The 25,877-nt window shown below is 40.0% G+C and overlaps 2 protein-coding genes across 4 annotated transcripts; both read right to left on the reverse strand.

Moving 5' to 3' along the window:
* Positions 1–476: 476 nt before the first annotated feature.
* On the reverse strand, positions 477–8,608 carry igf2b (insulin-like growth factor 2b). Of its 3 annotated transcripts, none has more exons than XM_042412293.1 (4): positions 8,394–8,608; positions 7,359–7,509; positions 5,612–5,784; positions 477–4,163 (listed from the first exon to the last, which is right to left on the reverse strand). In XM_042412293.1, the coding sequence occupies exons 1-4, from the start codon at positions 8,466–8,468 to the stop codon at positions 3,924–3,926; spliced, it is 639 nt and encodes a 212-aa protein (XP_042268227.1). In that variant the 5' UTR covers positions 8,469–8,608; the 3' UTR covers positions 477–3,923. The 3 variants fall into 3 exon arrangements, with proteins under 3 accessions (XP_042268227.1, XP_042268226.1, XP_042268228.1); XM_042412292.1 differs by lacking the exon at positions 8,394–8,608 and adding an exon at positions 7,834–8,297; XM_042412294.1 differs by lacking the exon at positions 8,394–8,608 and adding an exon at positions 7,796–7,863.
* A 2,535-nt stretch (positions 8,609–11,143) lies between these two features.
* Positions 11,144–17,951, reverse strand: th (tyrosine hydroxylase). The gene is made up of 14 exons (XM_042411999.1): positions 17,782–17,951; positions 17,431–17,514; positions 17,115–17,318; positions 16,161–16,335; positions 15,956–16,044; positions 15,791–15,858; positions 15,626–15,676; positions 14,689–14,834; positions 14,411–14,546; positions 13,193–13,262; positions 13,042–13,098; positions 12,838–12,933; positions 12,582–12,715; positions 11,144–11,898 (listed from the first exon to the last, which is right to left on the reverse strand). Exons 1-14 carry the CDS (start codon positions 17,881–17,883, stop codon positions 11,739–11,741), a joined length of 1,572 nt encoding a protein of 523 aa, XP_042267933.1. The 5' UTR covers positions 17,884–17,951; the 3' UTR covers positions 11,144–11,738.
* Between the last annotated feature and the right edge of the window lie 7,926 nt (positions 17,952–25,877).

A 25,877-nucleotide genomic window follows, 5' to 3' on the forward strand; every position in this document is an offset into this window, starting at 1 on the left:
TGGAGGATGGAGGGATGGATGTGCGCAAGGGTGTGTCAGAGGCAGTGAGAGCAGGTCAGGTTTAGTGTGGCATGCAGCAGAGAAAGGACTGAGGAGTTGCGGCAAGCCTGCTTGCCACTCTGTGAGTGCTGATTTGCACACTTTGCCCTATGACAGAGCAGGAGACAGACAGACAGAGACAGACGGACAGACACGGAGGCAGGCAGAGATGGAGAGAAAAGAGAGGAAAAAGAGGGGAGGGTGGGTGAGAGGAAAAGAGAGGGTGCTAAAAGCAGCTGGAGATTCTTTGCAAGGCCTTAAGATGTAATAAATCATTTACAGGGCACATAAGGTTTAACTGATATTAAAAGATTTCAAAAATGGCCCTCAAGCTCAACACGCACAGAAAAGTGTAAACACACATGCAATCTGAACATACAGAAAACATCCGAGGCTGGCAAATACACTGAACAAAGCAGTAACTCTTTTAGACGTTGTATGTTTGATAAAATGTTTTTTTTATTGATATTAAAAATGAAAGTACATGAATTGTGCATTTCGGACGTTCTAGCGTGCAGAGGTTAAATCAATAAAATACACACAGGCTGAGTGAGCTACTGACACAGAAAAAGTTGCCATTGCTTGGCAAGATATCTCTTCATATTCAGCGAAAAGAAGTGGTTGTCTTTCACGCCATTCATAAGAACACTAGAGTAGCCTGTTTGAACATTACAATAGTGAATGAATGCAGTCCTAGCAGGAAAATATAGAATAAAATAGAAAATATAATAATAATATTATCAATAATAATAATAATAATAATAATAATAATAATAATAATAATAATAATAATATAGTAATTGCACTGCCTGCTTTGTTGCACAACTGAAGTAGAATATAATTAGAGACAGGACACAGCCTTGATAATTGAGATCTCTCTGACAGAAAGAAGATATTAAGTATTGGCGTGACTCTTCACCACAGCATGGCGAGTATCCATTAAGTCTCCATTTAATGGGGTGATGCATGACACAGTAGAGGAGGAAACTATAATGTGGCACAGAATGACCTTGCTTCTGACATGGGCTTCAGTGGTTTGTCACAGAGAGCTGTATCATTGTGGCCAGGTATGGATAACAACCTCAGCTGCCCTTCCACAACAAGATTATCCCTTACACTCAGCAACTACTCCACTTCTCCCTTGGAGAGCGTAGATTGTTTTTTTTGTTTTTTTTTGTTTTGTTTTTTTCCTGAGTGCTTTGACTGCTTCAGAAATGGTTCAGCCTGATAGCCCTTCATCAAATGCATAATGGATGGATGATTGGAAGATGTTGAGGGGTGAACGGCAGTCTAACAACCCTGCCTCCTCCCCTCTCCATGCAAATACAGATACATATGGTTGATGCATAAGATCAGAGGCATTGTCTTTTACAAACAAAGACATAGAAGAAAACATAGATAGATAGACAGAGAGAGAGAGATGGAGAGACAGAGAGAGAACAGTGAGGTGTTGAATGATGATAAGCTCTCCACCATAGACAATGACCTTTAGGTGACCTTTGATGTTACTAGCGTCATAGCGACAATATTACCTCCAATTAGGGCAACAACACAACGTTTCGTGTCATTGTGCGTCAGTCACATGTGTCAGTCACATGTAAGCGAAGCCCTAAATCTACAACTGAGCAGACATTTCTGGCCTCATGACCCAATCAACACGCGAAAACATCAGTGGCACTGGCACATAGGCAAAATGCTCCTTAGAAGATCATAGGACACCATGCACAATTACAAAGAAATGATTTAATGAAGGACTCATCATTCCCTCCGCCATCAATACTAAAGTGGCTTCAAAACATAGTGGGTTGAGTACAATCAATGTTGAACAGTTATTTTTCCAATAATAAAGTCACTCATTGATGCTTCCCGTTTCACAGATAACCCTGACAGGTTTCTGGAAATCCATGCAGACCAACGTATTCAGAATATGTGCCTATTTCTGTGACATAACATGCCTAAGCAATCCAGGCTATGCTGTTGTTAAAATATTAATTTAAAGTTACTATGGCAAACGAAAAAGGAACAAAAAGACATTATTTTTGGTACAAAGCATCTACAAAAAAGCCTTACAACTCCAATTGGAAAACAGAGATCATACAAAATAAATCCGTCAGTTGAGCATCAGTGCTACGTATATTATTTGGACCAATTTTTCAAATATATTTTATAACAAAATAAATAATGCCTTTATACAGTGCCCTTATTTGTATTTCAACAAACAAACAAAAAAGCTTGGCGGCTCATTACGCAAGATACAGCTCAGACTAAAGGAAAATAACACAACGTCCCTGGAAACTAATTATATATCTATATTTATATATATATATATATATATAGATGTATATATATATATTCAAGTATTTGTTTTCAGGCAAAAGCATGTGAATACTACTGATATACAATAAAAATAAAATGTTAGTTGACATTATTGCTGTTTTTTTCCCTTTGAATCGAAATTTTTGTGCCTTTCTTTAGAACTGTAAAATAACATCATAACAATAACCATGGAAACAAAAAAAATGCCTAACTTGGAAAAACAGGAATGTCACGGTACCAGAAACTGACGGGGTTTTCCTTTTTTTTCATTGAAACATTGATATGAAAAGAAAACAGGAAAAAAAGACAAAATAAAATATAATCATCATTATCCCACTCGCTCTTTGTCCATGCCATGTTACTTCCTGTCAGAGCAGTCTGCAAAGCCATGGCAAACAGGAAGTACTGTCCCAGAACTGTAGTACTGTCCAAATCCAGGCAGTCCACGGTGTCCCATATATGTCCCCACACTGCTCCCTGTGTCCGGCAGCCTCAGAGGGACAGGAGGAACAGGGACTGGGTCTCAGGTCCCCCTTGCCGCTTATGCTGGCAAGCTAGTGATGAGCAGCCGCTAGTACTCGCTGTGAGCCAAGATGCCAACACAGCCCGTATCTTTTCTCAGTGACACTTCCCCCTTGACATTGCCACTGCCAGGAGCTCCCCCATATCCTTTATTTTCCTTTTTTTTTTTTTTAAAAAAAGTCACACTTTCCTTAAAACGGAAAGTTTTAATATTCATTCAAAGAAAAAAAAACGTGCTTTTCAACCTCTTCTTTGAGTCCATTCCCAAAGCTAGCACCATGACATTTTTTTAAGCTACACGTTCATTGTTCATAAAAAAATAGTGCCATTTTTTTCTTTACTTTGACGTAATCCGTGGCAATGTGCAATTTTGCAGACTCTTTTCTGCTTTTTGTTTGTGATCAAAAGGTGCTGGAACAGGAATCTAATTTTACAAAATAATTCCTTACAGTGTGGAAGTCCCTTTATAGGTAGAGGTGCAAACTAATAAGAAAAAGAACTAACAGAGATTTTCTTTTTGCCTCAGGAAAAATGATGTGGAATGGATTCTTTCATGCAAGCTGCTCTTCACTTTCAGTTGTCTTCCACAAGGACAAAAAAAAAAACATTCCGCTGGGTGTCCTCTTGACACTTGCAAACCACAGATCTCTTTCATCTTCTTTTCTCCCTTCCCTTTTCTCTTTTGCTTAAGGATCCACCTGAATTGCATTCAGCCGAATTGTTAACTTTTTGTTCATCATTTGTGTTTGTGCCTTTTGTGTCAGTGACTGAAAGAGAGAGGGAGCGAAAGACCTCAGACAGGAAGAATGTGAAGGCATGTTTGTGTGCCGGAGGAGGGTGGGTGGGCGGGGATGGGGGGGCATTAGAGAAGGGGCAGGGGGTCAAGAAGTAGTGGATGAGAGCAGGGGGAGGGATTGGTGGGCTCGGACAGGGCAGGGGAGGTCAAAGTGGACTGCCACAGAAATGACGTCAGAGACAAAGCTATAATCCCCTAGTCTTTTTTTCTCCCTCCAAACTCTTGTCTGTGCAAAGGGCTGGCAGCGGGCTCATTTGTGGTTGACATAGTTGTCCGTGGCAAGCAAGACGGGAGGCAGTTTGCTAGGCAGGCTGATCAGGGGCCTGTGGAAGATTGCTTGCTCCTGGGCTTTGATCTTCTCTGCCTGCCTCCGAAACTTTTTGGCCCTCAGGATGGCGGGGACACCCCTCCGGAGCCGCTGGGCCGCCTTCCTCTGCCACACCTCGTATTTGGAATACTTCACGGTCACATGCTGCTTCCTTGGGACTTCCTATTGTGGCGTGCAGGCGAAAATAGAGGAAAAAGGGAAAAGAGGGAGTCAGTTCATTAGGGGTGATAAGATACTGTGCAATGCTTATTACAATGGAGGAAAGCCTTGTTTATTTTGTGAAAACATTCAGTCATTGTTGGGCCAGTCAAATGGAAATCAAATGTCATTCTTATAGCGCAGAGCGTCATAACAGACTCCGCTTGCCTCCAACTGCTCCTTGTTTTGGTTCCCTTGACTGAGAGAAGCTGTCAACAAGTGCTTAGTTCAGCCTCTTTAACATACTGTCAAAGGGAAGGGCGGTCACTCGCCTCATATACATAAGACGAGCACGTCGTTGTTCACCCAACGACCCGCTGAACTGACTAACCTCTGCAGCCTCCCGAATGACACAATATATAAAAACATTGTCATTTCAAAACCTCTAATCTTACACAGCAAACTCTTTTAAACAGTGTTAAGTGTTGTGCTGAGCTCCACAGATTGAGAAAAAGTGGGAGTGGTAACAGCGAAGCTAGAATTTATGCGTGAGTAGCCAGTGCTCCATCTGAATGGCTTGTTTTGGTCCTGCCACTTGAAGAGTGTTTATCCCCCTTCATTCACTCCAGGCCCGCTCAATAGCCTAAGAACAGCTGGCCCTCGGAGCAGGCTGTACCCATCAAGTCTCCCTGCCCAGACAAACCAGGGACATGTCCCAACTAATTCCCTAGCAGCCTCTTTTTTTGCATTTCAGACAGAGGGTCCATTACTTTCCCCCTGACATTTGCAATATTTATTTATTTTTTGTTTTTGTTTACATCACTAGGAATCTCTCGCCACTGAAACTGATTTCCTAACAAGCCAAACCAGAAACATTATAAACATCTTTTCTTGTCTAAGGGAAGGTTGGAGGGATTTTAAGAGGCCTGGAACACAGCCACAGCTCAGTCTTGTGACCGCAATGAAAGGACCCGAAACACTTTGGCGATTCCCTGCAAGTTTGTGGCATATTTCAAAAAACACTCCACTGGCCAGGTCAGGTGTTTTTGACCGCACAGATCAAAATGCATGCCAGTTTCGCAGAGCTTGCTGTTCCGTGACTAATAATCACACACTCAGAACACACTGTTTTGTTACGGACCAGCAGTCCCCAGCATCTCACAGACTTTCTCTCTCTCACTCGCACACACACACTCAAGTCTGTGAGTGACTCTGCCTTTTCCTCAATATAATGTGCTGTGACTGTCGTGATGTTTTCCATGATGGTCAGCACTTTGCATGGAAGGTAACTGCTTACGATTAACCATTGAACAAGATAAACCAGTCTTTTGTGCGGGTTTTAGTCTGTACTCAGTGTCAGGACATAGGGGTGATGCGCAGAGGCGAATGGAGGCACAGGAGATGGGAGGACAGATAAAGATGGGGACAGGTATTGTTTCCCATACTGGTGTGTTGTTGTTGATGAGACGTACCTGTTTTAGTGGTACGGGTATGACCTGTAGAGAGGTGGCCGACACGTCCCTTTCGGACTTGGTGGGTTTGGCACAGTACTGCTCCAGCAGGTTGAGGTCACAGCTACGGAAACAACATTCCTCTACTATCCCACGGTTCTGGGTGCGCCGGTTGTTACCCCTGGTGGGCCTACCTGAGGAGAAACACAGTGAGGGATGAGTAAAGGTGATGAGGAGGGTGAGGGCAAGGGCCTGAGTTCTAATGCAGAGAACACAACACTGGCATCAGAAATGAATCTAGGTTGTTTTCGCAGGATTACTTTGACAATCATAGCAGTCCATGGAGCAAAGAGGATAAAAGGAAATCTATGACCAACTGCAACAAATCTTTTTGTTTGTAGAGGATAATCTGATTAGGGCTATCTGGAAGTCCTTTAATGAGTGAATACACGAGTAAACACCCTGCAATGTAGACACCAGAAGAGTGATGGAGACAGACAGCTGAGCTCTCAGACAGACCTTTGAGTGAGCAAATACATAAAATGGAAACTCTTCTGTGACCTTGTCCTTTGTCAAGTCAGCAGAGATAAAGAGGATGAGGAGGGAGAGGAGGGGCAGAGAGGTAGAGAAAACAGGAGGCAAGGGATCAGTGCAGAGAGAGGGTGTGTGAGGGTCAAAACACAGGAAAAGAATGCAAAACAAGAGGAAGAAAGTAAAGGCAGTAGAGAAAAAGGTACAGAAGAATCAGGTGAGGGGGTGGAGGGTTAGCATGTTGCACAGGGGACCACTATCCGCAATCAATAAAGGCCTTGTTTGAAGTCCTGCACCCCACACAATGTTAGAGAAATCTCATGAGAGAGAAGGCTAGATTTGATTGCAGGAAGAGGAACATGAGAGAAAAAGAGCGGGTGATCCGGGGGGGATGAGAAGGCAAAAAGGAGAAGGAGGAAGCATATCTATGTTGGCCCAAATTGGATAATGATCTCTCTGATTGAAGAAAGGCTTCTGTGGCAAGCAGCACACAAAGAAACAGCCTGTCTGTCAAAGGTGAAAACAGTGGGTGGGACATAGCTAATACCTTTTCTGCTTCAGAGACTGATATCTGAGGAAAGTTATGTTTGTCGCAAACACTGCACTGACTGTGCAAACAGAAGCTTATCCATTTGAGGATTAACAGCTACCACAATGCTTTCCCATAATGCTTTACAGCTACTCCCATCATCACCACAATGGAAGCAATGATCAGAATTGATGTTAATGATCTTTCCTCTTAACCTGACATCAAAAACAGCTCCCTTCTCCACCCCCTCCGACTCATCAGTGTGGTCGCCTGGCCTGGGAACACTGGTGCTGAGGTGACTGGTATGCCTCTTGGGGTGCTATTACTTTACTGGTAAACAAGCGGCCCATTGTGTCGCGCTGAGTCGTGTGTGCCTTCACAGCTCTCCGGCCTTTCATATGCAATGAGAGGTACAGTATGGGCTAGAATGCGCACACTCAGCAGAGCCGCCTGGACGAGGTCTTGAGACACGCAGCTGGCTATAATCTCCCTCTCTCCCTCTCTCTCTCCCTCTCTCTTTCTGTCTCTCAGTCAGTGTGTGTGTGCGTGTGTGAGTGCGTGAGAAAGAAAAATACCAAACACGCATACCACACGGCCACAGACGGAGCGATAGTCTCAGCTATCCAAACAGATGTGTGCGAATGAACAGCAGAGACAATGCAATAAAATGCAGCCCATTGTGAAAACTTGAAATGCTTTGAAACCTACTGAAATAGAAGCCTCTGTCTTCACAGACGAACTGCAGCGCATCCACCAGCTCTCCCCCACACAGCGTCTCTGCCGAGGCCATTTCCACAACGTAGAGCGTCAGGGCCAGTGCAAACAGCAGCGCACGACTGGACGAAGACATCTTCTTGACCTGCAGACAAACACACACACACACATTGCTGAATGAAGCATCGAGTCAACAAATGCAGCCACACATTTCAGCAGTGATGACATATAATATTCTCTAAAGACTCTCCGATGACAGCCAGATGTTGCCTTTCAGTGTGATATACGAGGATCCACTCTTTACGCACACGCATTTAGCACGCTTGTACAAGATGTACGACTTCCAGTGTTAGATGCTCTTCTATGTATTGACCTACTAACTCACGAAAGCCCATTGCGTGAGACAAATGATGCCAAATGTGCAGTTTTACCCCGTTGAATGTTATCAGCCACTGTCACTATGTCGCACCTGAGAGAAGTGCTTATTCTGGAGGAAAAAGTAGACAGTATCTCTGGCTTTCACCCTCTTACACAACTCTCCAAAAGTTGCAAGACCGGCTGCTCGATAGTTAACTAGCAGAAAAGCCAGACTCAGCATATATTTTCCCCTTGCTCACCCTGTAGTGAGCTCACTGACCCTCAGACCTACCGCCCCCTATCTGCGGGCAAAAAGACCAGCTGTTTGCTCCGAGTCCTGCGAACGGCGCACCATCCAGACGAGAGACGAACAGAATACCTCGTAACTCTTTTCCTTCAGTCCTTTCAGGTAACCTGTTGCACAAATGGCTCAAAGCTTCAGGCGCTCCCCACGTAATTTATGCATCTTGAACTTTCTCTGTTGCATGCAAATTAAGAGATGTCAGGCAGTTCATATTGGTCAAAACATGATGCGCGCAATGCATCTGCTCAACCCGAAGCGGTTTTCTCAATAATAAAGCCAAGAAAATATCGTTATAAAACTGCCAGAGGTCTTTCAATACCCGAACAGTGCGACCGGAGAGTATAAAACTATTTGTTCCCGCTGGTTACCTTCATTCTGCTGTTCTCCGTTCTCCGGCAGGTGTGGCAAAGTGAGTGGTGGCCGTGTCTTTGCTGGGTCTCCATGTCAGATGGCAGTAGTCAAAACGTTGGGGGGTTATTTGGTTGCAGGATTGCAGGTGAGTTAGTTTCCCAGTTGGTGAGGCTATAGAGATGATGTGTGAGAGGCTGTCCCAAAGACCAGGCGACAGGCAAAACTTCTCAGGGAGAAGTATTATATACCAAAACACGCCCATTACACCCACACCCCACCCCCTCGCTCCTCCTCTTCATGGCTGGTAAAAAAAAAAAAAAAAAAAAATGCTCCAGAGACGTTTTATGGAAAAGTGCTTAAAGGGAGAAAAAGCAAGAAGAGAAAAAGAGAGGGAGAGAGTGAGAGTCACAAAATATGGAACAATTCCATAGGCATTTTCCACGTTTACGCACTGTAACCTACAATCACAATGTTTACACACAGGACGCAGACTGAACAAGAATAGACGTAATTCCTCAGACTCCAAGAAAAATGTCAATGTCTCCGCCCTGCTGTAATTAAGATTAACATTCAGTGTGGCCGAGGTCTGCGGCTTCCCTCTGGCTCAGGTGCAAATCTAGTCACCGGGGTCAAATGTGTCTGACAATGAAGTGAATGCTGATCTCAGAGGTTCTCCCATACCTGCCAACATCTGTCTATCAAAATACAGGAGATTTTTTTTTTCTTTTTGGGGGGGTTGGGGTGGGTGGTAGTAGTAAATAAACAAACAAACAAACAAACAAACAAACAAACAAACAAATAAATAAATAAATAACCAGCTTCATTTATATTTATGACAAAACTTCAACATCAATTTATCACACAAACACTAATCCTTCTGACTTTTTTGGGTTTTAAGCAGGAGGTGTCAGAAAAGTTACCACAGGGATAACTGGCTTGTGGCGGCCAAGCGTTCATAGTGACGTCGCTTTTTGACGTCGTTGCAGTAGAAAACAAATAGCAATTTATATTAGCAGCTATAAATGGAAACTGTTCAGTCCAACTCTGCTTACATTTGCAGGTGTATTTGGATTTTTTTTTCTCAAGGAGGAACGCCGTCCTGCTCTGACATCTTGACAGCAGTTACCTGGCCCGCCTGCCTGCGCAGAGAGCAGCTGCGCACACGCCCCTTGAATCGTTTAGTGGGTTGCCAGGTTGCGGTGACAGCTGAGTTGAAATTGTATGTAGTGTGCGTGGATTGTGTTTCATAGACGATCTGGCAACTTGGATAACACCAGACAAACATACGAAATTTAGGGATCCGTGTATGACGATTATTCATAATAAAGTTTGAGGGCCATGCAAATTTCGAGAGTTTCCCGAGAGAAACAACAAAATGGGAGGGCGCTGGGAGATGGCTCTGAAATACGGGAGAAAGTCGGGAAAAACGGGAGTATTCGCAGGTCTGAACGGTTGTCTTACCTGAGCATATACCGGGGTTGACACAGAGGAGGAGAATGATGCAGCAGCACTGACTGTCATTGACTGACTGATGCAGAAATATGTGCTGTCAGAGCTTTGGGTCACTGAAGCTGCATCATATGAGGAAGAGGTAGGAGGGAGGGATAAAGTGATGAAGAAACTGCGCAACGTGACATTTGGCTGCTCACTAACTAAAAAAACAAACAAACAACAAAAACTGATAAAGCATCAGTCACACATTGTGGACGGCAGATGTCAAACACACTTTGTCCTTTCAAAAATCCAGCTGTAAAACCTCATCCAGATGTTGCATGAGCTGTTTTACGGTACACAAAAATAGTTGCATACAACAAGCTGGAAAAAGGGATTTTACATATTAGCAAGTAGCCATATTCACTTTTTCCCCTTTATAACACTGTGTAAAGGTTTCCTTATATAACTGTGGCTTCTGCAGAGGATGAAGATATGGGATATGCTCTCAGACTGACACCTAGTGGTCTTCGACCGAAACTCCGTTTGTTTGTACAGCAGCTTTCACAGGTTCGAGGGCTGTTGTTTGAGCTGGATTGCTGATCCAGGATCTGACATCATAACCTAAACCTGACCAGCAGGAGCTCTGCCCGACAAACTCTCAGAGGTTTGTCCTTTCAAATTTGACTAAACAATGGTTCAAGACACAGTTACATAGTTTTCTTTATGGTCCATAATAATATGTACACCTAGCCCACAATAATGTATTGTATGTATTAATAATTGTTCTATTAATTTAAGTTGGATTAATCCTGATTGTTTTTGTGATGCTAGTAAATATTATATCTGACATAAATTTATGTATTTATAAAGCATTTTTTCCTCTGTCTACTCCTCCATGGGTTTATTTTGTATTGGGTTTTTTTTTAACATATAATAAAATTGTAAAATAGGCCATTGCGGTTGAAGACAGGAGGAGAGCAATAAGCAGATTTGTTCCTTTAATAGTTCAATAAGAATCTGCTGTGATTTTAATATAACATCAGGCACGTATGAGCTACTGGACTGCTCCCTCTTGTGGTAGACAAATGTAAACCAGGCATCATTAAAGGAGGATCCATATGATTAAAGGATTTATGTCGGCTCATGCATGAGATAAACAGATAAACATATATACATGTTTTTCCACAGGAGTTGTAATAAAAGCTTGATAGATTATGTAAACATGACAACAAAATGTTCATTTGTGATTCTTTATTATTTCACATATTCTTTTTACTGAAGCAGTAATTACATGGAAGTTTTTTTTTTAATTTTTGTATATTTTATTATGCATTTACACTGCAAGACAAAAACAGCATTAAACCAAATAAATCAGCAGATTTATAGGTGAGACCCAAATACTAAATTCACATATGTGGAAAATAAAGCCTGTAACACAGCAGAGATATTTTTTTCTAAATAAAATAAATATGATTTAAATATACACTTTAATCTTCATTGTACATTTATGTTTCTTTGATTTTAAAATAACTATAACATACCCATTTACTTATCTTTTAATACATTCATTATCACAGTTCCCTTTGATTTTGGTTCAGATTTTGTCATATTTCTCAGACAACACAGTTTTTTCTTTAAAAGCATGAATGGCCCAGTTGATAAACCCCCCATCATTTCACAAATGGATCCACACCCAGCAAGGCGTTAAACATCTTTGGAAACTTTGCCTTCACTGCGTATTGAGGTTTTAATGGTTGCAACCTTGTCGGCCAGCCACAACAAGCGACAACTCATCATAAACAGCTTCATACAGGAGGTACAGCACAGAAAGACGAACACACTGGTCTCGTCACACATCAGACGTTGCAGAGCGCAGTGGAGAGGAAGCAAACAACAGCAGGAGGGTCACAGACTGGATATGGGCATTATCATGACAAAACACTGAGGGCGTCTGCCAGAACCTTAAGCTCATCCTTCACACCCTCCAGGCCTCCTTGGATCTTCAGTGGGTTGTCCAGGACTTCGACGCTGCTGGTGTATGGATCAAACCTCACCGAAAATGGACGCTTGATACCGCCCACATATGTCCTGCTCAAAGATTAAGATATAAAGAGATCAGAAAACAGAAAAATAAGAACTCAAAGGTGAGGATATCTTTGAGCTCTTCATAAAGCTGCCCCGTCTTAGAATTGTACACCCAAATATTTCACTTGGCCAGAGGAAACTTCCCTTTAACTGACTAGAAAAAAGTTTCCCCCAGTCATAGTTTGACCTGAAGTGCTGTATATGCATATACACTTAATAGAAACTGGACTATCCTGCTTGTATCAGCACCACATAAGAATGTATAATGGTACTTTATTTCATATTTGCTATTCTTTTACAAACATTCACATGCAGATATTTTTACATCTAGTGTGGCAGGGATGTCATGTGCTATATTCTACTAGAGACCAAATACTGTCAAAACACTCACTAAAGCTACTTGTTTTGCAGGGCGTGCAACATTTGATGTTTTTGCCAAATAAAACTACAGCGTTTTGCCTTGGTAAGAAAGACTACATTAGTAACAGCTGTCTTCTGGCTGCTATGGTTGACCTACAAAAGTTTGTGGCCTCAGGGGTTGGCTGGCTGTTTTCTGACCTTGTCCTTACATAACCTCTATCTCTCCATCTTTTTATTTTTTCCATCTTCTCTCTTTCTCTGTACATTCTTGCATATTTGCATGTTGTGTGAGTCCAAATAAAAAAACAAAACATATAGTGAAGTACCTGAATTTCTCCTTGGCATCAGAGAAACTCTCAGAAACAAAGTAGACAGGCTGGTATGTCTGGTCTTGATAGGGCTGCACCGCTGCAGCCTCTGGTTCGAACTCCCTCGTCTCTGGTTCATCGGACAGAGAGTGCTGGATTCAAGTGAAATAAAAAGATGGAGAATGAGGTGATGGTGGCTGTGATTATTGTACTTTTTTTTTTTAATTCTGGGAAAGATAAGTACATTAAGCAGAGAAAACATGCCGGAACGCACCACAAGCTCTCCATAAGAGGAGAGCAGTCCAGCGCCGTAAGCCTTCACCTCACCATTCTGTTTACACAAGCCATACTCGACGGTGAACCAGTACAGCTGGCAGGAGAAACATAAAGAGAGTGACTGACAAAGGGAAGGATACCAGTAAGAACATTCAATTAATTATTTTTATGTCACATTTTACATAAGCACTGCTGGCCTTACTGTGGACAGTTTCTCAATATCTTCATCTGAAGCACCCAGTGACGCCAGACCGAGGTTCTGCAGAAGATAATCCATTATCAAAATATAGTAGTGCAGCATGGAGAAATAATCTGCAAGACCCTGAATTTAATTTCAGTGATCTTCCCCTCACCTGTGAAAACTGGGCAAAAGTGCGGTCAGCCAGCATTGGGACGTGGCCCAAAAGTTCATGGACACAGTCACTGAAGAGAAAGAGAGAGAGAGAATTAACTGTGACCATATTTGATCCAAACTGAAAAAAAAACCTTACACAGATAGATTTAACTGAATACAGATTTTTGGGATCACAAACTGGCAATTTACACTGGTTGCATTACAAAACAATGGTTACAGAGTGAAAAATAACTCCGTGCCCATTGTGAAACTGGAGAACTGAAGACAGAAGTTCATTTTCTTACAGATGACCCAAAATGTGAAAAAAGGGACTAAATGAAAAAAAAGAATATTTCTCTGAGCACAGACTACACAGACAGACAAACACAGACTTTCCTTTCTTTCCTCAAGAATAGAACTTATTTAAACTTCTTCCTTTGTGAAACAGTTCATGTGTCAGAACTGGGAGAAAAGGACTATTATAATTATCTATTAACTTTTACGTTAGAGATGGAACCAACAATTATTTATTTGTTATGTATTTATTTGCAGTCCCTGGCTCTTGTTAGGCTTTTAAATTTTGGGTTAATCTGTTGATCATACTCTTGATTATTCCTCTTATGTATAAAATGTAAAAAAAATGTTGATTGCAATCTAAAACCCAAAGACGTTCGGTTTAATATGATAAATAAAAAAACAGAGAGAAGCAGCTAATCCTCATATTGGTGAAACTGGAACCAGACAATGATTGAAAGTTTTGCTTGAAAAAAGTGACTCAAACAATGAATCAATTATCAAACTAGCAGCTAAATAATTTTCTGTCAATTGACTTATTGGTTTATTGACTTATTGTTTCAATTCTACTTTATGCATAGCAATGAGTAGATTTTTTTTCCTGTGCTCTATTTCTAAATCAAGAAGTGTTTCTCACTTAATCAATGTTTGTTATTAGTAACTAGTTGTTTTATTCTATGCGCTTTGTATTTTAACTTTTTTGTGAATTTATGTATCTTATGCTCTCTCTTTGTTGATGTATTTGCTTTGTCAACATGTTCAAAATAACATGTCAACAGTTAGTTTCATCAAGATGAATTGAGAGACAGAGCGAGAGGTTTACTGGGAGGTTTACTCAACATTATCATAGAGACATTGACAGCACACATATTTTCGATGGCAACGGCAAAAATGTGTGGCAGGATTTGATGAGAGAAGCAAGAGGAGTCACAGGTGTACTCACGGCTCTGGGGAATGCATAGGAGAGGAGGCGTGTCGGATGTACTGGGTGCACTGGAACACCCGGAATGCCAAACTGGCCAGGAAATCTCTGGCTGAGAGCAGACCTGCCACAGGACGCAGCTGGAAACCTGTACGCTCTGTGTGTGTGTGTGTGTGTGTTTGTTCAGGAGGCGGGTGAGAGAGACATAGAGATAGGTTGATTAACAGTGTATTCCCTAAACATCAGCTCTGCTGTGTGTGTTAACATGTCATTTCTTTTTTTTTTTATCCCGTCTTTACCTTTGAGGAAGCGTGACACTTCTTCCAACTGGGGAATGTTGTTTGGACTGTACCCACAATGCCTTTCCAGCAGACGGAAGGCCTCAAGGTATTCAATGCAGGCATGAGTGGAATACAAGTCCCTCAGGGTTGAGTAGACTTCCCTCCTATTTAGGGATATAAATGCATTAAAAAAATCTGATCTCTTTTTTCAAATAAAATCTTTCTTGCTTCCTTCTTGAATATAAAAAATGGGTAGAAACCTCTGATTGGTGTATTGTGCAACAATGAATGATAATAAAATCGATTGTAAATCATTTACATGTACATTTAATCAGTTTTCTTCAAATGTATATTATTTTTATCCTCTGTTTTATGTTATTATTTTCAAATCCTATTTACATGTCTTTTTATATTGCTGTGTGGTTATTTTATATTGTATCTTAATTCCATTTTAAGTGCTATGTAAAGCAGTTTGAATTGCTTTCTTGTTACATAAATAAACTTGCCTCACAAATCTATAATCACATGGACTCTTTAGTAACTTGTAATTGACGGAATCATACATTTTTAGAAGTAACCAAAATTAATGATACAAGTGAAACTGCACTGACTTGTAAACTATTCCTGTCAATCTCAAAGATACATTTTACGCTCAGACGAGCTCAAGCTGCCACACATAGACTGCTTTGATAGCACCCTTCCATTTGTAACTAATTTACCAAAATATCCATGCAAGGAAAATCATATCCAACTATCTCAGAAACTGTATGAAAGGGACTCAGTGAGCAGTGAGTGGATGCAATAATGTTCTGATATGGAAACAGCAGGAAGGTCAAGTTAAAGACAAATTTCTTTATAGTGTAAATATTGATTTCATGCTTGGTAGTGTAAATTTTCAGTCTTCACATGCACATCGTATTCACAGAACTGAAAATGAGCATGCAGCAGCTCTTACCATGTGCCAATCTCCTCATCTGTATATTCCACTCTGGGAATCGACTCCCCACTGCGGGCAGAAATATGTATAAATGTATTAGGAACAAAGTTTAGTTGTTTTGTCTGTTTTTCATATTTTTCTTATGAATTTTGTGTAGTATGCAGACAATCTGCTGTATCTCACTGTCTGTATCTGAAGGCAATGTCTCCAATCATTTTCCTCCTCTGTCTGTAGGCAGGGTCTGTGTAGCCCTGTTTAAATCAAATATATCAAACACTGATCACATTTTCTGTGTCATGACATATTGGTCCAACAATAACCAGCCTAGTAATGAAAGTCTTTACTTACAGGATGGTCTTGATCTAAGTCTGGATCAAATTTTGTGACCAGATGATGACATCTGTCCAAGTCTGCTATTTTCTTTGGGAACCAATGAACTAGTAGAGAAAAGAGGAAAAACTTCAGTTGGGATGGTGATTACTTCTGCAAAATATTGAATACAATGTATTTAATGTATCAAATGTATTTTATAAAAAACAGTGAAGGGCATTACATTTGACTTCTTTGGTAGTTTTAACATCTTCTGCGTTTCTTTTGATGGAGCTGATAAGAGTACTGACGTCTGAGAGGTGCACCTCACAGCGAACAAAGTACTCCAGGCCTTCCAGGCTGTCCTTGGGCTTCCGGCATGGTCGTGTCTCCAAATGGTGAATCTTAGCTTCAAATGTCTGAAACACAATCAACACACTGAAATGTAAGTCCAGCTACTGAATGCTATTGAAGGCTGATGAAGGCAGGGTGGGTACGTGCATTTGTATTCGCTGTGCTGTATTCTGGATGCACACTATTTATACAAGTTCTTCATTTTTGACAAAAGCAAGGTTATATAAACATTTAAACTATCTCTTAAAAATCCACAGGGTGTCTCTAACATGAGTTTTAGCAAAATGGCAAAGAAAAGTAAACGTAACATGAGTTTAGGGCAGGAAAAAGTCTATTGGTCTATGACTGACTGGTTTGTCAAAGGATTTAAGCTGTATTTTGGCCAACTGATAACTTCAAGCTAACTGCTTCTATTTAGTTTAGATTTTTTAAAGCAAGATTAAACACAAACATATTGTTATAACACATAAAACAGTAGAACTGATACTTCTTAAAAACACTCCCAAATAAGTGCCAACCGGTGACACTGCACTATTTGCATTCTGACTAAACCATATTGACCATATTTCCACCTCAGTTAAATCAAATTGAGTTTGGAAGTGATCATCTTCCACTGATAATCAGGATTTTACTGTTCAGTAAAAAGATGCACTTTCCCATATCCGTTCGTGAATGAAACAGCATATTATATGTACAGTATATAAACGCTTCAAAACACGTTTATCTTTTTAAAAAAAATGTTTTGGCAGATTTTGCTTTCGTATACACGGGCAGGCTATCATTTATTGCAACCTAAATATATTAATAATTCCTGAGAACTTTCTTTGCGGATATCTTGTGATACCTCGAAAACTTTAAGGGTCCGCGACAGCACAGGTGTCTTGGAGTTCCTTAAAGTGAAGAAGAGGTTGAGAAGCGCTTTTCCATCGTCCTCCTCAAATACAATCTGTTCACTGGCCTCTGCAGCCTCTGCAGCTGCAGCGGCGGCTTCTCTCTCCTTCCGTGCGTCCTCGATCAAGCTTTGCCGTCTTCCGAGGAATCTTGGAGACTGTTTCAAAAGAGAAATTCAAGTCATGCGTATCGCAAATGCTTCGATTGAACCCACTGACAGAACACACTGGCACATCAACAAAGCGAGGTAACTGCTGAGCTTATCTTACCTTTTGAGCATCACTTTGGATATTTGATGGGAGCGCTTTACATCTCCAAATGCGCATTAGAACAGCAATGCAGTCAAGGTATACCTAAGACATAGCTAAGACTGAGTAGGAAAATATTGCTGCCACATCACATATGTTAGCATACATGCTTTCTTTCTATATGGATATGATGTGGTGCGCATTGGGCACCGCCGCTGCGTAATGGGCAGCTCGCCAAGCTATCTGCGCGCAGTAGTGTAAGAGCTGTTAGTGTTAGTGAATATCATTTAGATATGTCATTAACACAATCATAGGCTACTGATTATAACTCAAACAGTCTAAAAAAAATAACAGTGGCTGATGTCAAGTGACTCTATTGATATTTCTTACCGTTATGGAGTCAGATCTCTCCAGCTCGGATGCTGCTCTGCGGATGCTCTTTGAGGAGGACGTGGAGCTAGTTGAAAGGGGCATCTTTAGGAGCAGAAGTCTTCTGTATTGTATTTTCTTGCGTGTCAAAGAGTGACTGAAGTGACAATGTAGTTGTGGCGCTCTTCAGACCTCTCAGACTGTGCTGTGCGCCCACAGCAGGTTCCACAGGTTCCCCTTTTTATGGGGTCATTTGTTTGCAGTTTCTGACGTCAAACACGCTAATCCCACTCTAATCAATCAACACACACATCTCCAACTTGCAGCCGTCTATACACAGTATTGGACCTTTTATGAAGTACACACATTAGATTTTGAAACAGGGAGCATTTTCCTGTTTGGCACATTCTCAGTGATCTTCATAAAATGCAAATTTTTAACATTGGCAATAAACAATATCTAATATATTCAAAGTCATTAGTTATCATTTAATTGTTTAAAACTGTATATTTTAATAGAAAATCACCAGACAATAATACTTTCCTGATCTGTCTAAATTTCAATAAAAAGCTATTTTGAAGGGTTTTTTGTTTGTTTGTTTGTTTGTTTGTTTTCTCAATTAATGTTCATTTGATTCATATTTACATCATATGTAAGGTGAACCTGTGTGGTTTCAACTAACATTTGGATACATTGTAGTCATCTTTAGACAATAATCAAAGCCTTGACCTCAGGGTTTTACATAAAGGTTAGACCAGAAAAAAGTCAACTGTGGAAAATTAAGTCACTTTATCAGGTCAATCCAATCTCCACAGCTCCTCACAAATTAGATTTGATTGTGGAAAAACACACACATGCACACACAAGTAAGAGAGAACAACACGTTTTCCTTGTTGGGTCTGTTTCTTACCTCAGCAACAACCACATCAAGTGAATTTGTACCGCTTTTGGCTGAGGACTTTGGTGGTTAACGTGATTGTGAAGTGATGTACGGTGCCCACAGGCGAGCGGAGGTAAAAGGATTATCTGTGGACCCTTTGGCCACATGCTGCCACAGTAGCAACCTTGCAAGGGTGCAGAGAAGGCAAGTGGGCCCCAGTGTGACTCTTCCCCCAACCTGAACAAACAGGCAGAAAATGCTAAAGAGCACTTTTGTAGCCTCGGGCACAGACAACAGTGGTCCCTTCTTTTATTGGGGGGCGACTGAGTGAGTATAAAGAAAGAAAGATAAAGCAAACAGACAATAAGATACAAATCACCTTTCCACCTTGTTTAAGCCTGTTTTCTGCATGGGAGACGCGTAAATTGGTATGTCTTTGGAAATGAAGGTGTATTATGTTTTTTTTCTTTATCTTGACCTTTTTTGAAAGTGGTATGGCATAAAAGTCTGAGCAACAGGCAGCAGCTTGACATTTATTCTGAGAGAGGAACAATTATCCATTTTATGGTTTGTTGCGTCTTTGCCTTTCAAGTATTTTTTTTTTAATCTTGTAGTTGCAGCATCAGAAATCGCACGAATTATGCCTCAGGCTGATGTATGATAAAATACAGAAAATTCACATTACTTGCTGTCATAATAATTCACAAGATATTGAGGTACCCCAATTAGCCAGATAACATTTGACATTCAAAAATATCATACCATTCAAAGTATACATAAACCAAACAAAATATATAAAACAATTGCATTCCAAACCACAAGAGACCTAATGATTGTACAGCAGCCCAGGTTTGTTCAAGTTCAACCAGATTTCTTGTCTGAGGAAAGACAGTGAAGCTACAGGCTGAATCAGGATCAAGATAAACTGATATCGCTCCTTCTCCTCCCTCTAAATGTCTTCTTTCCTGTGTCAGCCCAGTTTATCACAACCATAGCCTATTACTGGTTGAAATCGCCCAGAGAGAAAGCTTTCCCGATCTTCCCTGCCCTTCGCTTTATTTGCTATCTATCCTGACCCAGACATACGGCAGTATTTCCAACCCATAGTCAAGTGTTGAACTGTACATAAATGCAAGATGATAAAACATGCAAAATAATTCTAAGAAAGTTTTTTAATGTCTAGTTTATGCTTTGTCCTATGAGGGGCCACACAGGCCAGAATTCATTCCACCTGCAGATGGCCAATGGATTTATTTTACAAATGATAACAGTAATATTAACTATCCCCAAACTGGCAGTGTGTGTTTCTTTTTCCATTAAAAGCATAGAGGAACTAATAATTACTAATGCATTGTCCAAATCTTTTAGTTTTTCCCATATTGTGCTCAGTGCATGCTCTGTTTGTTTCCCTCTAAAACTTCAGCAAGGCCATGTCCTTCCCCTTATGACCCGCTTTTAATATCCATAGAACAAAGGATAAAGCCACAACAGATTGAGATAAGCCAAAACATTCCTGGCCTCACTTAAAAAAAATTCCTCTTTTGAATTTGGGCCTGTTGTTTTTTTAAACAGCTCTTGAAGCTCATGCTAACAGAGCACAGCTCAGACCACAGCACGCTCTGGTTCTTAATGCAGGTTTAAAGCCAGTACATCAGAGCATTGCATTGGCACCGAGCTGAGAGACAGCAGGAAAGTTTATGACTACAAGCTCAAGATTCTATACAAACATACACCAAATGTGAAACTATTCCTTTTGTATCTCATAGTGTAAATACTCAAGTGGTACCTCCACTGTGGTTGATGGCTTTTACCTCTCAGTGAGGACATGTTAATCACCTATAAAGTAACAATAGGCCTACTGTACAGTATTTGGCAACTCTGACCAAGCTCAAGATGTTACCATTACACATATTTGCTTTGTTTTTTTATGTTGCATGTATGGGTGTGCTTATTTGCTGTTATTGTTATTGTGTTATTTAACTTTTCAAACAGATTAGTAAAGTTACACAGTTTGTCATTTGGTAAATCAAGGTAGGCTGACGGAAAAAGAAGACAAGTGGCCCAAAACAATTTCAGCTTAGGACCGCTAGATGGTCAGATGTGGCCATGTCTGATTTAAAATATAATCTATACACATATCACTGTGACAAATATATGTTTAATATATATGCATGTAAATTACAATTTGTCAATTAAGGCCTTACATCTTCTTTAATATAGTGGAATATAAACTGATTGGAATAAAATTAAAGCAAACTTGTTTTAGCTTCATCCGAAATTAACATTTTATATTGTTAATTTACATTACACCACTGAATTAAGGGACCTGTCATTCAAATCTCAAAGTGTCTCATCTGTGCTCATGAGAGAGATTTGGAAATTGGGGAAGTGTTTTATAAATTTATGAATATACATTTTAAGGTTTAAGAGATTATGGCATTCACCTTCTCCTACAGGGCTCTTGATGTGATGTACAGTAGCTCAGATGCAGATGGGTAACAAAGTCCTTTTTCTCTGTGTGTAGTTAGGCTGACTCATTGTCACCATTGAGTCGACCCCCATCATTGCTCATATCGAGGCTACCTTTTGTTAGAAATGTTGCACTTGAAGAGGCGATATCTCTCTGCCATTCATCCCTCTGTGTTTATCCAATTCTGTCTTCTTTTCTGGAAGTGTCGGACGTGCCCACAAATGACACCAGAATGATAATTATTACAATTATGTATTGATTCAGTAGCAGCATTGTGGCATTGTGAGTGTCAGCTTTTCCCTGCATAATTGTGGGACTTCAAACAGGCTAATTGCAGCTAACGAGACCAGCTGGGCCATTATTCATCATCCTCCACATTTCTTTTCTCTCTGTCGCTGCTGAACAATGCTGGTCACCTTTGTAGGGATCATTAGACTCATCCAGTTGATAAAGAGAAGAGGAAACACAAAATATCTGTTCTATTAATCGCAATAATGTTGGGTAAACAGCCTCAAAACGAGCATATCAACTTCTAGTGCTTGTTGCATGACCAGCTGTACCCTCATGAATTTGCACGTGTGCACGTCTGTACATGTGTGACATGTGCATTAATGTGCACTGTGAATATTCTGTCTGTATAGCAGTGAATGCTCTTACTTTTTAGATATTCTCCACACAGCAACCTGCAACTGCCTCGAGATGTTTGTTATGATGACATTTGATATCTAAACATTATTGAAAAGCTGAAATTCAGAGATTCACACTGAGGAAAGAGAAACTTTGCATCTGTGATGCTCGAGCCACCCATCTGATTGTCTCTTGTAATTAAGATCAAATTGTATCGCACTTGATTTGGCTCAAGCACAGATGCATCCATGGTAACACTGACAGAGTAGATATTGTATTTGCATTCATTCTTGCAAGTCAGAAATGTGATTCCTGGTATATTTCCACAGTTGTTTGGGAAAAAAATGTATCTATGGTTAAAGCTTTCACATATTTTGTGACTTGTCATTCTTAACTTTTACTTAAATACAGATCTCTAGTAAATGAAGAATGTATAGACAGGTGACTAAGGAAAAAACTAAAAAAATAAGAAAGAAACACAGCAAATTCAGATGCTTCCATACATGGCGTGAGAGGTCAGGCAGTCTCCAGATCTCAAAAGCATAACATGATCACATATTAACTCAAAACCTCTCAAGCAACTGAGAAACTCAGTATAACTTGATGTATTTTAGGTATTTTTATTCCCTGTAAGTCCTGTGCTTTCATGAAATGATGCATAAATTATCACCTCTCTCACTCTCTCTTTCTCTGTTCCTCTCTCTTTTTAACAAGGCATCTGAGCATCTGTGACTGGCGATGACTGTGATTGTTTTTGCATGTGTCAAAATACAGCTGCCAAGTGGAATGGCTAATCACACAGAGTGCTCCTCCAATGCCTGTCTACATGTGTAATTTGACAGCAGTGGCATAAAGTGTTGCTGGGGTGGGCGAGCGGTTGAGGGACTGATGCTCAATGGTCCATGTCAACTGCCATCATCATACTGATGCCATGGTGGCTGGCAACTACAGCTGCGGCTGTGACACAACAACCGCACACATTACCAGCAGGCTGGCGTGACCCTGTCACAGCTCAAACTGTCACTACTAGGACCCGAAGCAGAGTCTTTTCATTCATACTAAATGAACACTTCATTTCCCTTTAATTTTAGTCGTCTGAGCTATTGGCGTCAAGTTTAGTTTGTTCTCAGTGTGTGTTTTCTCACATTCACACAATGTACAAATGTAATTTAATGTGATCCCATTATGACCGAACAGAGCAAGATGATTGAAATTTCTAAATCAGGTACAGTGTCTAAACTTATGACAAATCATTCCTGTCAAGTGTTTGCACATTTGCTCATTTAGAAAAGAAACAGCATGTTATGATAATAAAGAAACAAGGATGTCTAAAAAATACAGTGGTTGTGACATGAAATTAAAAGAGGATGATGTATTTAAAATTTCCCACCGGTTCATTGCAAGAGAAGGTAAAAGGAAGCAGTGGCTTTCATTTTTTTAAGCGATTTGTTGATACTTCGTTATCTGTGCTTTAGGCAACATGTGCTGTGCTCCTCTCTCTCACACTATTTGTTTCACGAGCAGCATGTGCTTTTCGAAAATGTCATATCTGATGAGTGTGATTGTGGTCCGGATGCATCCACATATCTTCTGTGTGTCATGTCAGATTTGCCCGGCAGGATAAAAATTCAGTTGAGGAGTTATAAGTCATTCAACAATGATTTCCATCAATCACCATAAGTGGTCTGAGAACTAACTGGTCACACATAGCACAAATACGTTTATTTCTGGCTTAATGGCTCCAAGGAATGATGGAGAAAAAAATCCAGATTTAAGATGTTAAGATTTATTCAATTATAAAAGTATTTTGTAATTTTTGTAGAACAGTGTCCTCTCCCATATGCATGCACACATTTGCACACAAACATACTGTAAACAATGATTTGTTTAACACTTGTAGTTCATTATCTTAAAGCTACCACACATGCTGAGAAGACACTCTTACGACTCAGCACTTCTCATCTCTGACCTCCCTCAGTGTCCATAAACATAAACCTGTTCTTCGATAAGTAGTCTAAGCACCATGTTAAAGTCTTATCCAACCATTTGCCCTGTGTCGGGGTCACAGAAGCAGCATAATGACGTTGTAATAGTGGCTATTCCCCCTCCAGCAGTGACACACGGCTCTGTGGCTGGAGAGACTCCTAATTAGATTTACCTTTCCTTAATGGGCCCCTGTCATCCACCAGCCTGCAGGGCCAAACTACAGCATGACGAAAATCAAGCAGCTGGAGCCTCAGATAAACCCCACCTGTAGTGTTAGTACTGCTTGTTCTGTCAGTCATATAACTGAACTAACTCTACTTGTTTACACCATTAACATATGTCCAAAAATCATCCATGTCTGATAATAGTCCTGTTCACATGATTAACCAGAGAGAGATGTGTATATTTCTTTTCAAGCATTTTTGAATGACCAATACCAAATTAAGGCAAAGCTGTTACAATTATAATTCTGCTGTATTACATCATTATTCACTCAAAAAGCATTATAAAACTGATACATTTTCAAAAGCAATACAATAGCACTTTTACCAGAAAAGTTGCAAGTAAGGAAATGATGCATGCAACTTGTATCGATGTTCTTGGGTGGGGTCTCAAGCATCCTGTGGATGTTGACTGATGTAAATAAGACAGTGAACTGTCTACAGTTAAGTATGTGAAGTGTGAATGTTCAGTGCCTCCCCAGCAGGATGTCACTATGTTTCACACTCTATGACTGGCTGCAACACATATTGTATGTAAATGTGAGAAAATACTGTCGGATCAATTTGATGTGCATAAAACCACAGACATTTGTGCTGTTGTTTTGCAGCAGATTTAATTTTTTACACCGAAGTATAGTAATAATACCTTACCTCTTCTCGGTCTTTAGGGTTTTGTAAGTTTTGCTTAAATTAGCTTAATTAAGTTTAAGGATGGAGTTTGCAGTTTGATGACCATGAGATGTGGTTGAAAGCTCTGAAAACCTTAACTTTTAAGAACTTGTGTTGTGAATGTTATGTCTTCTCTAGAATTTTATTTAATATTCTAACATTTTAAATGTTTTATAAAAGTGCAAAGCCCCCAAAGTAATGAATAATGTTTTTTTAAATCAAGATATTTAAAAGTATGCACCAGTTTAGGGCCTCAAATGACCCTCAAATATTTATTTAACTTTGGGGTTACTGATTGTTTTGTAGCCACTCAGCCAAATTCTTTTGCATTAGAAGCTGTTAATCATTAATACACACACCAAAAAGTTTTATTTGAGTCGATGTGCCAGATACAATTAAGTTATTTTGAGATGTACTGTCCTCTCAAAAGTCGTTGCCATCTGTGTGCTGAGAGCAGTTAATCAGACCCTTATATATGACCCTGTATTTTTTTCATTGAGAAGCAGTTTTCAGGACTCTTCATAAATGTCCATCTAAAGTTTTACATCTTCCCTTGACTGTATAATTGACAATTGATAAAGTCTTAATCTGTGCAATCCTGGCTAAGCTTGTTGTCTTTTTAAAATCTGCAGCTAGTCATTGTTTGACATTCTGAGGTGAAAATAAAACAGTTTTCAGAGTTCTCTCCATTTTTAAGTATCTGTGTGCATCTGAAGGTGGTTAGCTGCAGGGTAGAGAAGCATGTGAATTTAAAGTACATTATCTTGTTCCTTCAAAATAATAACTCCAATATGCAAATCTTGTTAGCACAAGATAAAACAAGGTATAATCTATCAGGACTTTAAGCACATTAGGAAAAAGTGACCCAACACTCCTGAATAAATTTAGCAAAGAGGAAACCCTAAATTAAAGCACTAAGAACAAAAACATAACTGCTCTTTTGAAAAAAGAAATATTAAATATATATTATATATTTACAGGGTAATTCCATCAATAATTAGTTTATAATAACATGAAAGTTAGTATGCCCTTCACAGAAAATCCTTAACTGTCAGAATTTAATAAAACCTGTTTGGTTGTCAAAATTTTGATGCTGGAATTATAGGTGGGGAAAAACTGTTCCTGGTCTTTTACATTTTGTCTTATTGTCGTATTTGTGTGTGTGTGTGTGTGTTTGTGTGTTAGAAGGTATCATGAGTTGTTTTTGTTGATGGCTAAAAGGTTTAGCTGTCGTTGCAGAGTCAGA

The sequence above is a fragment of the Thunnus maccoyii genome, chromosome 5, assembly GCF_910596095.1.
Source record: "Thunnus maccoyii chromosome 5, fThuMac1.1, whole genome shotgun sequence".
Lineage (NCBI taxonomy): Eukaryota > Metazoa > Chordata > Actinopteri > Scombriformes > Scombridae > Thunnus > Thunnus maccoyii.